The 14,663-nt window shown below is 41.1% G+C and overlaps 2 protein-coding genes across 3 annotated transcripts; both read right to left on the reverse strand.

The window, feature by feature from the left end:
• Positions 1-2,515: 2,515 nt before the first annotated feature.
• Positions 2,516-5,971, reverse strand: hsh2d (hematopoietic SH2 domain containing). 2 transcript variants are annotated; one of them, XM_046301216.1, is made up of 6 exons: positions 5,692-5,971; positions 4,812-4,950; positions 4,561-4,650; positions 4,144-4,309; positions 3,623-3,916; positions 2,516-3,379 (listed from the first exon to the last, which is right to left on the reverse strand). In XM_046301216.1, the coding sequence occupies exons 2-6, from the start codon at positions 4,931-4,933 to the stop codon at positions 2,840-2,842; spliced, it is 1,212 nt and encodes a 403-aa protein (XP_046157172.1). In that variant the 5' UTR covers positions 4,934-4,950; positions 5,692-5,971; the 3' UTR covers positions 2,516-2,839. The 2 variants fall into 2 exon arrangements, with proteins under 2 accessions (XP_046157172.1, XP_046157171.1); XM_046301215.1 differs by having other exon boundaries at positions 5,642-5,971.
• Positions 5,972-8,171: 2,200 nt separating this feature from the next.
• Positions 8,172-14,570, reverse strand: LOC123997137 (ras-related protein Rab-8A). The gene is made up of 8 exons (XM_046301222.1): positions 14,391-14,570; positions 12,356-12,416; positions 12,144-12,204; positions 11,689-11,766; positions 11,482-11,571; positions 11,151-11,216; positions 9,413-9,463; positions 8,172-9,325 (listed from the first exon to the last, which is right to left on the reverse strand). Exons 1-8 carry the CDS (start codon positions 14,512-14,514, stop codon positions 9,236-9,238), a joined length of 621 nt encoding a protein of 206 aa, XP_046157178.1. The 5' UTR covers positions 14,515-14,570; the 3' UTR covers positions 8,172-9,235.
• Between the last annotated feature and the right edge of the window lie 93 nt (positions 14,571-14,663).

A 14,663-nucleotide genomic window follows, 5' to 3' on the forward strand; every position in this document is an offset into this window, starting at 1 on the left:
TAGCATGTAGAAAAAGCCTACCATGTATGTTACAGTAGATGCATTAATAACAGATTAATAATGAATTAATAATACATTAATTCATAGTAGATTCATAGAAAAACGTTAGAAAGAGTTAACTCTTATTTTGAAGGGACAGGAAGTGTTGGCCGTGCATTTGGCCAATGACAGACATTCCACATGTAACCCCACCCACTGCAATTCGAAATATCAAGTTGTTTTTTATATGCATAAATCGAGATAACAAAAAACTAACCATTTTTAAAAAAGAAAAGAGAGAAAAAAATGCATAAAAGCTAATTGTTGTTTTGTTCATGTTCTGAAAACGAGATGACAAAAATCAAAGCGTTTCTCGTTTTGAAAAAAAAAAACAGTTTTCACGTTGCTGTTTTACATCGGAAAACCATTGGCCACGATATACACGGAACCCCACCTCCCCTAACCACGTTTGTCTGTACAATAATTTGGAAGGGGTGCTTTCAGGACCACTGCAAGCCAGATTCTTAAATACAATTACATTTTAATTTATTCAACCTGTTGTCTAGGTGATTAGTCATGATGCAGATGGAATTTGTGACAAAATGTACACAGGAAATAATTATTAAAAATACTTTTTTTTAAACGATGGCAGTGCTTTCAGCTTTCTATCACCTGCATGTGCAGACGACATACAGGGTATTCGGATACGTTTTCAGACCCCTTGACTCCTTCCACATTTTGTTACATTTCAACCTTATTCTAAAAATCGATTAAATTGTTTTCCCCCATCATCAATCTACACACAATACCCCATAATGACAAAGCAAAAAACGATTTTTATACATTTTTGCACCTAATACATTGTTTTTTAAATATAACATTTACATAAGTATTCAGACCCTTTACTCAGTACTTTGTTGAAGCACCTTTGGCAGCGATTACAGCCTTTACTCTTCTTGGGTATGACACTACAAGTTAAGCACGCCAGTATTTGCGGAGTTTCTCCCATTCTTCTCTGCAGATCCTCTCAAGCTCTGTGAAGTTGAATGGGGAGCGTCACTGCACAGCTATTTTCAGGTCTCTCCAGAGATGTTAGATCGGGTTCTGTGCTCTGGCTGGCTGTGTGCTTAGGGTCGTTGTCCTGTTGAAAGGTGAACCTTCGCCCCAGTATTCAAGGGTCGCTCTGTACTTTTCTCCGTTCATCTTTCCCTTAATCCTGACAAGTCTCCCATTCTCTGCCGCTGAAAAACATCCCCACAGCATGATGCTGCCACCATCAGACTTCACCGTAGGGATGGTGCCTGTTTTCCTCGAGACCTGACGCTTGGCATTCAGGCCAAAAAGTTCAATCTTGGTTTCATCAGACCAGAGAATCTTGTGTCTGGTGTCTTTTGGCAAATTCCAAGCAGGCTGTCATGTGCCTTTTCCTGAGGAGTGACTTCCGTCTGGCCACTCTATCATAAAGGCCTGATTGGTGGAGTGCTGCAGAGATGGTTGTCTTTCTGGAAGGTTCTCCCATCTCCACAGAGGAACTCTGGAGTTCTGTCAGAATGACAATTAGGTTCTTGGTCACCTCCCTGACAAAGGCTGTTCTTTCACGATTGCTCAGTTTGGCCAGGCGGCCAGCACTAGGAAGAGTGCCAAGCATCACATCTGAAGGAACCCAGGCACCGCTCATCACCTCGCCAATACCATCCCTACGGTGAAGCATGGTGGTGGCAACATCATGCTGTGGGGATGTTTTTCAGCTGCAGGGACTGATGAACGGAGCAAAATACAGAGAGATCCTTGATGAAAACCTGCTCCGGAGCACTCAGGACATCAGACTGGGGCGAAGGATCCCTTCCAACAGGACAATGACCCTAAGCACACAGCAAAGACAACACAGGAGTGGCTTCAGGACAAGTCTCAATGTCCTTGAGTAGCCCAGCCAGAATCCGGACTTGAACCCGATTGAACATCTCTGGAGAGACCTGAAAATAGCTGTGCAGCGACACCCCATCCAACCTGACAGAGCTTGAGAGGATCTGCAGAGAAGAATGGGAGAAACTACCTAAATTCAGGTGAGCCAAGTTTGTTGCGTCATACCCAATTAGACTCGAGGCTGTAAACTCTGCCAAAAGGTGCATGAACAAAGTACTGAGTAAAGGGTCTAAATACTTACAGTATGTAAATGTGATAGTTTTTCATTTTGAATACATTTGCAAAAATGTCTAAAAACCTGTTTTTGCTTTGTCATTATGGGATATTGTGTGTATATTGAGGAAAACAATTTAATCAATTTTAGAATAAGGCTGAAACGTAACAAAATGTGGAAGAAGTGAAGGTGCCCGAATGCACCCGAATGCCCACGTTGTCACTTGATTCTCCCGATTGACTCACTCACATTCATCTGGTCAAACCAGTTAGACCAGCACCTATCTCTGAGAGCACACTTCCCTATTACATTGTTGATAACAAATCAGCATTTGACTGCCATCTCTTGCAGAAACAAGGTTGTATCACATAACTGGATGGACAATTGAAACAGTTATTTGCCATGGTTGTATTTTAATGAAAATAATACATAGATGTCTAACATAATTCCTCACATCAAATTAAATAAAACAAAAGTATTTTCACATTTGATATGAAATAGTTGACCATACATAGCACTGTAAAAAAACATGGGATATTGTCTAATCACTAACCAGAGCTGGTTGCAGACATAAATAGTTCTCAATGTTACGTTGTAAAAGAGATTCTAGATTTATCCAGTTAAATTAGAACATCGTCAGACTAACTTTAACTCATCGGTGCCTTCTCAAAATGCATGTGTCCGTTTGGCCACCCAGCCATCCTGAGGGTAGAAAAGTGGACATTAGTATCCAGGGGCAAAAGGAGGAGGGTTCAGATACTCTGGCAGTAACCCACAGTCCGTGGGTCTGACAGCAGTGATGGGTGGAAGGCCATTGTCAATCTCTCCTGGTAGCATCTGATACTCGTTATCAGCAGCTGTATCAATATCTCTAGACTCCACGGCTGTGAGTTTCCCCTGGTCTAGCCCTTGCTCATCCTCCACACTAATCTCTGCATACATGTGCTCCTGAGAGGCACTTCTCTTCTTATGGAACTTCCTCCTGAAGTAGCTCAGGTTGCTGACCACGGACTTTACATCTTGATTCTTCTGTTGGTTGGAGTTTGGGTCCTGGTGGTGTGTGTTTGGTCGGGTCTGTGGTCTGCCTGTACCCACAGTCCTGGGTTCTGTGGGACCTTTAGATGTTGTGCTGCTCTGGTTCGTGTCCTTTCTCTGTGGTAGAGCAGGGCCTCTGGCAGGTAACTCAGGAGGTTGGTCCGGCTGGGCCGTGGTGACTACATTCATTTTCCTGGGCAATGGCACTGGTTTAGCAGTATGATCTACCTGGAATGAAAATAATAAATTCTGTATAAGAGTACAGTCTAACCTTAGTTTGCTTAACCTACAATGAAATATGTAGGTATTTAGTTTAGACCCAGAGTTAGGAAACCTCAATATTATGGCAATGTAGGCCTACAACACGTTTGCAATAGCATTATCTCACCATTCAAAGTATGAAAATAAAGATTTAGCCCTATCCCCCAACAAACACATACTGTAAACACTATGATAGTCCAGCGTCTTTACCATGCTTGGGGTTTGGAAGCTTAGTGTGTTTAACTCGGTCTCCAGGCAGGGGTAGAGTCTGGGAGAAGGGGTGTTTGGAGATACAGGTGGTGTGCTAGTGTTTGGAGGTGGGCCGGCAGGATCACTCAATGTGCTGGGACGATGTGGGAGGGCAGGTGGAATGTCCTCAGCTACTTTCAGATGAGTACTACTGTGCATGTGTGGGGGGTTATTTGGCAACACACCATGATTAGGGTTCATGGCTGGTCTTTTGGGGAATAACAGTTCTGCATAATCAGTCTTGTCCTTTGATACCTACAACAAGAAGTAGATGAAGGGGAAGAATGTTGAGTCAAACACACGTCAATTCACTAATGTATCCACAACAGTGTACAGAAATGCAGCACAGTGTACCGTATCCGGACCACTGTGTGTTTATGCTATATCAAACCAACTCAATTCAAGCCTATAGCGTACTGGTGTGTATACAAAATAAACAATACGACAGTTTGTAGTTTACTGAATCAAGTATAGTTCCTCACCTGTCCACAAGCTACAGTCAGCAGCTCATTGAAAGGCATGATAGGCACCCTGCGGTGAAAGTTCACCAGGTCTTGCAGTGAGCTGTGATGCATGTCCTCTCCTACAATAATGTAGCGATTGTCCTTCAGCACATCGATCATGAAGTGCCTGCACCGATCAGTGGCACTAGATGTACAGATAATTAATTTTGATAAGGAAATGCAGATGGACTTTGAACTACACCGTTGAATAGAATGGAACGTTCTATGGAATAGAACGTTTCAGAGTGGGTAGTATGTGGCATTGACGTAGAATAGGATAAAAGCTATGGAAACAGAACACACCAATATGCTTATTGTCATCAGCTGAACAAACAACCAATCTAATGATGCCTCGCCTGGAGTTGTCTATCTCATGTACAAAGCACAGATGCTTACCGATAGGAGAGTGTGTATCCTATCCTGCTTTCACTGACACGGATCAGGAAGTAGCCTGTGGGATTGGACAGGAGCATTTCCTCAGCAACCCTGCGGTGAATAAACACTACAGCGTTAGAACAAACTTAGTGCCCTACTGTAAGACAATAACAGTCATAAAGCATACAGTATATCCTTCACCACAAGCCACACATTGGTCTCATCTATGTTGTTTATCAGGGAAAAGAAACAGACACAATTTTATAACTTACTTCCTGGAAATAATGCCATGGAACCATTCTGGAACTACCCCATTCCTGATGACACAGTCCAGTTGGAACTCAGTGAACCAGGAAAGGGCGTCATGTCTTCCCTGAGTCTGTGTTCCATCCATACCCCCCCAGTTGTGTCCTGGTAACATACAGTAAAGAATGATGTCAGGAAGCACCCCTCATTCTCTAAATGTTATTCCATTGCCAGTTTGACATGTCAACAAAAAATGTTTTAAAGGACAGTAAACACATTTGGTATAAATGACAGATTTAATGTCCAGTTATAAACTGTAAGGTAAAAGATGTAATCATCCCAATTTCAAAGAGCACTTCGCTATTGCTCTGATTGTTCCTCTATAATTTGCAGTTTCTGAATTCAATGAGGAAGACCATTCAGCTGGCTGGTTGATACACTTATTTACATTAGGGCAACAAAGACATTTATGCTGCCAAATATTTAGTAGCACTAATAAACCTTGGATTAGTATTACATATATATTCAACTACATTTAAACTGAGACAGTTAACACAAAGTGAAATAGCTTCACATACATGCCACATTGTTGGTCTCAATGGAAATCTTTATTTTTTTTACTCTGCTCTTAATATTCAAATATTATTTAGACAAGTGGGTAAAACCAAATACAAAAAATGCATCCAAATGAATACAATACCAAAACTATAGTAATACCCGAGTAATTAGGCCTACTAACTATACATCTGCATACCACATTGTCTAACAAAACAAATACTCTTCTTTGAAAATGTACATAATAAGAAAAGTTGTCCAATCCCACAAATAAAACGAACATTACATTTTGTCTACGCACCTGTTGTGGCTAGTTACAATTTTTGTCGCCTTTTCAATAAAGCAATTTACCTCATGAGGAGCAACTCGAAACTGAAGCTTTGCTCTGTTCACACACCTTTACAAGTTAGCTCCTGTGAGGGAAAAGGGTGGAGATATTTTTCCCATGCGTGAAACGGGTAGGTCTATCTTCGTAAAATAGCCTTGCCTAGCCTCAATACCAATTGCAGCTTTATCAAGCTAATTTAAACATTTCATTTTAATTCTATAGGAGTAGTCCTCTTCAATATATACGATTGATAAGATATACAGCACAGGTGCAATCGAAAGTAAGAAAAATAAAAACGAGTTTCGTTGTGGCCGATCTTGGGATATAAATATCTGACATTTCTGCATGGCTAACGTTTCCCTTAATATTATAGGAAGGAATTAATTGGGACAATGATGGTAGCCTAATAAGTTGTAAGTAAATTGAGAAACTGCAGCAAGTTTTAAAATAATCATTTTAATAAATCATCAAAAGTACACGTCTACAAAAGGTGTAGATCAATTCAGTAATATTTATGAAAGTACAAGTACAATCATTTTAGATCTTTCTTATTTACAATTGTTTTCTAAATGCCATTTCTCCCCCATTTTCCATAGTTATCTATGAAATCCAAATGGTCTTGAACATGGAATGCTGGAATGATTTATGAACTGAAAAAGATGTACAAATAGTTCCACCAAAAGGAAACGAAACCGTCATAATTGCTATTCTGAATAAACATTTGCCAGACCTATACAAGGTCCTGAACATACACAGCTGTTCAGCAAACTGACTGTGCCACTCGTGATGTTCTACACAAGAGAGGACATAAAAAGCTCATCCGCAAAATAATATACAGTATTTCTAAATACAATTTACTTGGTCACAAGTAGAGATAAGACCTGTGCAAAATCAGGGAAGTCGTTTCCTTTTGCTGTGATTTAATATGTGCTCAATTTCCTAGAAATGTTTGTGTTGACAAATGGAATGCAAGTTCCACATTAAGACGGATTGAATGGGAATGATGGGAGTGACAATGTATAAAGAGAACAGAAAGCAATGCAATAATGATCCTTTGCACATGTCTAATATCAAAGAAAAGCTCTTCAAGTGCAAACCCTCAAGAGGACCTACAGCCTCATGATGCATAGTTGCAAAGACCATGATATCAAGTATTAGGTGAAAATAAGACACGCTGTCATGGACAGTGGCAAATTCAGAGGGAAGGGCAAGCAAGGAAGGAGAACGAAACCGAAACGCAAACTCCAATAAGCAAAGCTACTTTCCTCCAGGCATCCATTTAACATTGTCACCCTATAACGGACTAAAAATCACTGAGACTATGATTAAGTCTTGAGGATAGGGACTGGAAGAATATTTCAACTCTGGCAAGGGTTTCTACAAGGGCACTTTCATGTTGTTTCACTGAAAATACTGACTAAATGTCCTCTTGACTCGTTGCTTGTGACATTTTAGTCCATTGCCACGTCACGACATTGCCCCCTAGTGCTTAGATAAAGTACTGATGTCAATGCATTCAATGTAAAACTGCAACATTAAATCAAACCCAAAACACCCAGAATTAGATTGTCTTAATACTGGCACATGAATAGTAATTATCAACACCAAAATGTTGGTCTCTTCAGTTTCAAAGCAGCAAGTATTAGGAAAACATATAGCTACTATCCTCGACTAAAAAAAGCTGCAGGAGTGGTTCTCTAGTGAAATGGACTGTCATTGCATATTGTATTTCAAATATTCTCAATACAGTAGGTTGACATTACTCAATTGAGTTCTTATAACCATAACATGTACTTTAGTTGGAATGGACAAAAGGCCTACAAAACAACTACAAGGCAGACTAATATTTGCGCAATTGTCACTCATTTTCTGCCACAAATACCGACAACAGCAGCATTAAAACAGGCTTAGAAAGACAAAGGCCACACAACTAAACCCGAATGGTATTACAGTATCACAATTTAACAACCAGTAAACAAATAAGGAATAGGTTGAGGTTGGCATTTGGAAAGGTTGCCCAAGACATGACTTTAAAAAATAATTATAATCCATGACAAAGTGATTATTACCACCCAAAAGTTTCTCTCCGTTTCAGTGGTCTCCACATCACACACAATATTCATAATTGGGGCAAAGAAAGCATTTTGTGGAGTGGTTTAATATTAAAACACATTTCGAATGCCAAAACCAAAGTTGTGGGCAATTTATGCAACTCAATTGTTAGGAAATGAATTGTGCTCCATCTAGACTGATGTTACTGTGGAACAGATTTCAACTGACAGCCACTGGAAGTTCCGGAATGTAATAGTTCTAAAGAACACTGACATATTCCTATACAAGCTAACAGAATAAGACATGCTTTTGCAAATGTTAAGCAGTGAAGCCAATTTCATTACTAAAGTGCAATCAAAATGTGCAGATATCGGCACAGAATTGTTTTACCACTCAAATATGGTTGATAAACCTTGCGTAGGAAACAAATTGGAACTGCATAACGATAGAGTACATGTAAAATGATGAACACAGTTCTTTTTATTTTATTTTTTAGGTATGTCTAAGATGGAATGTCCACTATTGAAAAAAAAAAAATCATGATTAGGCAGCCAGTACGTTGCAATACATTTCAGTGAACTGTTAACAGAAATATATACATATTGGAGCAGATCGGCAATGTACATGAGGAGACACAACTGCAACGCGTTTTGACTTCTCTACAGTCAGCGTCAAAATGCATTGCAGTTGTGCATCCTCAAGTACAATGCCGATCTGCTCCAATATGTATATTTTCTGTTAACAGATCAGAAAAGTTTATTACAACGTACTGGCCACCTACTCATCTTATTTCTTGGATTGCCTGCCATTTAGGGGCCTACCTTCCCACTGTCCTCACCTCACACGTCTTCACTATTAACATGGTAAGACTTCAGAATTTTTCTAGGTATTATCTTAAGAACATAAGTGTCCTTTCTTGGATGGCAAATGAGTAATGTCAAGGTAGAAGAGAGAATCACTATCATTTGAGAAAGGAAAAAACAGGGACGCATAGATCTCCATAGTAGTAGCTAGATGACATAGAAGGCAACTCTGACAGAAGACGTCAGATGTATATGATGGTTAACTAGTCTTATCATGGAAATAAGCCACTGCTTTTAAGGTTAATTCATGTTGAGAAGAAAAGAAAAAAACTCACTAAGCATCAACTTTGGCAGCAGTGCAACCACATAGCAACATGAAGTACCTGTAACAATACCAGTTGCATAAGACAAAGAGAGGAGGAGCAGAAGCCTAAGTGTAATTATGAGAAACGATATAAGAGCATGAGGAGTGCCCGGTATAGAGATCTCCATCTAACAACCCTGATTGAGCAACTGATTGATCCGCCTGACCAATGAATACATCCGTTTTTAAACTGGGGGACACATGGTGAATCAGAAAAAAAAGCTCAAAACCCAGAGGCCTGGGATATGGGGAATGAGAAAGGGATGAGAACAGGGCTAAAGAGAGGAGAGCTCTGAGCAAGCTCAGTCCAGTTCTGTCCAGCTGTGGACAATGAGAAGGCCGTGGTCCTCACAGGAGGGTGCAGCGGAAGAAACTGCTCTTCTTGGGCTGCTCTGTGATCTTCACCCCCTGACTGCTGCCCTGAGGACTGTTGCCCTCCTGGAACACACATACACTGAGTGTAAGTCAGAGGGAACACACATTATAGCCCATTGAAATAGATGTGCACATGCTACACACACTTACCAGTTTCTTGTCCATTTTCGCCTTGATGTCTCTGGCAAGGGTCATAAATGCCTGAAAATGTCAGGGGGAAAAAAAACAGGGCAAATAGAGATCAAATCAAAAGAGACAAAACAATGTGCATTGTCTTTCACTAATGTCACAACTTTACTGTACTCCCATTGTTTTTAGAACTGCTTGGAATGAGTCAACTCTGTAGGCTTGGCCCTAAACGGTGTGCTCGCTGTCACCTGGGGCTGTACGGCAAATGAAGCTGTCTATATGGATGTATAATCTCTGTGGTAACTTGTATTTGTACAGGGTGAACTTTAAATGACTATAGATGAATCAGAGTTTGTCTTCAGGAATTCTGTCTTATTTGCATTGGTCTCACCCCTCACACAAGCCTTTAGATGCTGTGACACCCTATGGGTGATCAGGTTACTGTAAACTTTGTATCATATGATTGGTCAATGGTGGTTGGTTTTACACCTTCAGATGTTTGAAATGAAGTTCTGTTCTTCCTCTTATCCTGCATGCAGTCCATTGGATAATGGTTGTATGATATTTCCTCAGACACTGGCCTAGTAGGCATCTCTTCGTTCATGCTTGGTCTTGTAAGTTAACCTTAATATTATGACTTGTGTGTGAATTAGAGGTCTTCATGGATCCACTTGTATCCGAATACACAAGACCCAAACCGGGACTCGAGTGGGTCTGGATCCAGAATTCTAAATAAAGTCACGGGTCAGATCGTCACGGGTATGTGTAAGGGCTGGTACGGATCCGAACGCAACTGCTGCAGTAGAGAGAGAGAGAAAGATTTTAATAATTTATGCTGCTACTCTTGCTTTTCACGAGAGTGGAGCATGGCACGTGTAGCTTGTTTTTGGCCTATCATAAGCCATCAAAGCAGCAATAAGCTAGTCATAGAGCCTCTGTGTATGTCTAAAGTTAGGAGACATCTACTCAATGGAAGATGTAATTAAAATGATGTAATTAAATGTTAAAGGAGGATAGGCTACAATGACCAAGAGTAAACAGCTAGGCTGCTACTTAATATTCTGAATGGAGTTGTTATTTCTAACTGTAGGATGAGAAACTGCAATTAGCATAGCTAGCGAGCTTAATTGGCTTCTCCCGGTTTGACGCAGTCAAGACAGGTACTACATAATGATATGTGACGATAAATAAGTTAGCTACGGCAGCCATTAGTCTACTATGGTGCGAGTCGTCTTGGTTGGTTGCCATCTCTTCCTCCCCGTGTCACTCACTCACAGTTCGGCCCCTCCCCCACCTGCTAAAGCAGCACCTCTCTCTCCCTCTTACGCTTTAGCTCCGGTTAATAGAGTAGCTTGTAAAAATCATTTTCTGCTGTTTCCCTCACTCGGATCGGACCGGGTCTGGAGCCAACCAGGTCGACACGGAATGGGTCTAGTTGTCCTCGCGTTCGTTTGGAATGAGTCACAATATTAAAAAAATAAAATAATAAATTCATATCGGGTCTGGGCGGGAAAGCCCAGATCCATTTCGGACTTGGACCCGTGAAGACCTCTAATGTGAATCCATTCATTTAACAGAGTTATTAAATAATACTTGCTTTGATATTCTCTTCTCATGACCATTCCTTGATCTTAGTCAGCTAAACACATAATTGCACATGGTTTTACTATAATGTTAAATCGAGTCAGGCATTTGGTTTAATAGACTTTGATCATATTAATTGCATAGTCTTATCAAATTTTACCCCACTGCAACTCACATTCTCCACGTTGATGTTGGCCTTTGCACTGGTCTCCATAAACTTAATACCGTACTCCAACGCTAACTGCCAACAGGAGATAAGAGGGACACACACAAAAAACCTCAGTCAACATGTAGATTTCTTATTGTACTGTCCATGTTGCCTCGCAAAGCCACCTGATCCCGTGAGCTTACATGCAGCGTTTTAATGTAAGTTTGTGTGGATCAGGTGCCCTTGAGTGGCTACATGGACAGTATCACAATCAGAAATCGACATCTACTCTATAGACACTATTATGAGTTATTTAGTTTATGATATACTTTTCATCTACTGGTCAGTGATCACCCACCTTCTCCCCTCTGTCTTTGGACACCTGTCGCTTGTCATTGACGTCACACTTGTTGCCCAGCACCATCTTCTCGACATCTGCAGAGGCATGCTAGACAGGAAGAGAGGATAAGTCATCCATAGCATTTATAGAGCAATGCAACGCATTCAATTTCACTAACTTCTGTTCTCCTGCAGAGATGTAAATGTTACAATTTCTGACGACTACCTCCTCTATATTCCTTATCCAGTTCTTGATGTTTTCAAATGACTTCTCGTTGGTGATGTCGAAGACTAACATGATGCCCTGGGGAGGAAGAAAAAACAAACAACCAATTTAAAACAGAGGCATGTCAGATATTAGCATCCTGTTAAACTTGAGAAACCTGTACACTTGGGAGGATAGCGAATTGTTATGAAGGGCCTAAACAGGATTCCAGGGTGATTGTACCCACCTCCCATGGATGATCTCAGGTATGTACTGCTTCATTTACAACTCTAAAAAGGGAGCGGCTCAAACTAGTTTGGAATCTATTAGTTGATGCACTGATCGCCATGAACGTCTCCGAATATGATTTATTTAAAAAATGTTTTTTTATTCAAACTAAGTTCTTAGCTAGCTAGGCATATGCTTAGTACATTTCTGACATTGTGAGAGTGACATAGTGAAGCAAGGCAACTGACCATGGCTCCTCTGTAATATGCCGTTGTGATTGTTCGAAACCGCTCCTGGCCAGCTGTGTCCCTGGTAAGAGAACAACACAATGAGAGCCTTTCATTCCTGTCCCTGAATCAACCCACTTGTTGAATTATAGGCCAATTGTGAGCATTCCCAAGGTGCTCTTTCTAATACATAATTTAAGACACTGTGTGAAGAAGTCAAAGGGCTGTCTTACCATATCTGTAGCTTGATCTTCTTCCCGTCTAGTTCTATTGTTCTAATTTTGAAATCAATACCTAAAAAGGCAAAGAGGACTAGCATTAGCAAGAGTGAGACAATTCTTGCACTTCTACCCACCTAAAATAGATGTACATTTCACGGTCGTCTCGGAGTTGCAAATGACAAAAGATTTTTGAAACAACCATTTGACGTTGATGTACAGCACTGTTTATGCACAAGTGGCAAAAGCAGACTGCATTCAACATTTACTCGGAAGCTAGCAAGTACTTATTTGCATGACACCAAGTCCAGAGTGGCTGGGGTCTGGCTAGGGAGGCCCATTTTTTTAGATGATGTTGCAAGCCACACACAGGAAATGTAAATTGCTGCAAAACTTCAGGGGAGACCTCACCTCCGAGCTAACCTTTCTGTAATGCAACTCAGCTAAAATTGGACTTCTTGCTGTGTATGAACATCACTGCTAGATTAGCTAGCTAGAATACACAATATGACCAAAAGTATGTGGACACATGCTCATCAGGTTTACCCAATAAATTACTGGGAGTTTATACATGTAGTGTGCGACTCTATTAAAAACAGACACCTGCTCGAACATCTCATTCTAAAATCATGGGCATTAATATGGAGTTGGTTCCCCCATTGCTGTAATAACAGCCTCCACTCTTCTGGGAAGGCTTTCCACTAGATGTTGGAACATTGCTGCGTTGACTTGCTTCCATTCAGCCACAAGAGCATTAGTGAGACCGGGGACTGATGTTGGGCGATTAGGCCTGGCTCGCAGTCAAAGTTTGAATTCATCCCAAAGGTGTTTGATGGGGTTAAGGTCAGGGCTCTGTGCAGGCCAGTCAAGTTCTTCCACACCGATCTCGACAAACCATCTGTTTGTGCACAGGGGCATTGTCATGCAAAAACAGTAAAGGGCCTACCTCAAACTGTTGCCACAAAGTTGGAAGCACATAATGGTCTACAATGTCCTTGTATGCTGTAGCGTTACGATTTCCCTTCTCTGCAAATAAGGGGACTAGCCCAAATCATAAAAAACATTATTCCGCCTCCACCTAACTTTACAATTGACACTATGCATTGGGGCAAGTAGTGTTCTCCTGGCATCCGCTAAACCCAGATGGTGTGACTGACCACTCCAGAGAACACTTTTCCACTGCTCCAGAGTTCAATTGGGGCGAGCTTTACACCACTCCAGCCGAAGCTTGGCATTGTGCATGGTGATCTTAGGCTTGTGTATGGCAGTTCGGCCATGATAAAAATAAAAAATAAATTCATGAAGCTCCCAAAGAACATTTATTGTGTTGGCAGTTTGGAACTCAGTAGCAATAGTGAGCGTTGCAACCAAGGACAGACGATTTAAGCACTGAGCTTGTGTGGCCTACTTACTTCATAGCTGAGCCGTTGTTGCTCCTAGATGTTTCCCCTTCACAATAACAGCACATAGTTGAACGGGGCAGCTCTAGCAGAGCAGACATTTGACAAACTGACTTGTTGTTAAGGTGGCATCCTATGACGGTGCCAGGTTCAGTAAGGTCATTCTACTGCCAATGTTTGTCTATGGAGATTGCAAGGCTGTGAGCTCGATTTTATACACCTGTCAGCAACGGGTGTGGCTGAAATAGCGGAATCCACTCATTTGAACTGGTGTCCACATACTTTTGTATATATATATATTGTGTAGTTACTTAGTCAGGGTAGTTTACTTGCTCACCTGACAGCTAACGTTAGCTAGATAGCTAAGGAGTCAGCTGGTGACGTCGCCAGCTAAAAAAATATCATGAACATTTCAACTTGAGGTATGCCGGGGAAGCTGAAGTGCTGGTTTTATTGTGAAGCGAGCCCTGTAAACAAGCCGGTTGTTTCCTGGCTGGAGAACTAAATGCTAACTAAACAAGCTCTAGTTAGCTAGCGTTAGTATGACAGGATGGGCGCTCACCACCAATATTGCTAGTTGGGGTCGAGAGCTAGCTTACCCCTCCTCCTGCATAACTTTTCGAACCACAAAACTTACGAAATGTACATACCTATTGTCGAGATAAACGTTGAGTTAAACGCATCTTCTGAAAATCTGAACAACACACAAGTCTTTCCGACGCCAGAATCGCCGATTAACAGTAATTTGAACAAGTAATCGTAAGTCTTCGCCATGTTATTAGCTATTGCGGAAATCCCGCCCGGCAGCTGTGTAAAGAGATATGGTTAGTTGAAAAAATATTTGGATATGTCACTTCTTTTTCGATTTATACTGGACCAGTGATTGGACAAACAACATGTCACTCTTGACAGCAGTCGTGGCT

The sequence above is a fragment of the Oncorhynchus gorbuscha genome, linkage group LG15 (assembly GCF_021184085.1).
Source record: "Oncorhynchus gorbuscha isolate QuinsamMale2020 ecotype Even-year linkage group LG15, OgorEven_v1.0, whole genome shotgun sequence".
Lineage (NCBI taxonomy): Eukaryota > Metazoa > Chordata > Actinopteri > Salmoniformes > Salmonidae > Oncorhynchus > Oncorhynchus gorbuscha.

Coding starts and splice junctions, on each gene's coding strand:
- hsh2d (XM_046301216.1), bottom strand. CDS start 4,933: ATGGATGGAACACAGACTCAGGGAAGACATGACGCCCTTTCCTGGTTC. Junction 4,310..4,560: donor GGATACACACTCTCCTATCG/GTAAGCATCTGT, acceptor CTGTACATCTAG/TGCCACTGATCGGTGCAGGC. Junction 3,380..3,622: donor GCTTCCAAACCCCAAGCATG/GTAAAGACGCTG, acceptor TTTTCATTCCAG/GTAGATCATACTGCTAAACC.
- LOC123997137 (XM_046301222.1), bottom strand. CDS start 14,514: ATGGCGAAGACTTACGATTACTTGTTCAAATTACTGTTAATCGGCGAT. Junction 11,572..11,688: donor GGATAAGGAATATAGAGGAG/GTAGTCGTCAGA, acceptor CTTCCTGTCTAG/CATGCCTCTGCAGATGTCGA. Junction 11,217..11,481: donor CCAAAGACAGAGGGGAGAAG/GTGGGTGATCAC, acceptor TCCTGTTGGCAG/TTAGCGTTGGAGTACGGTAT.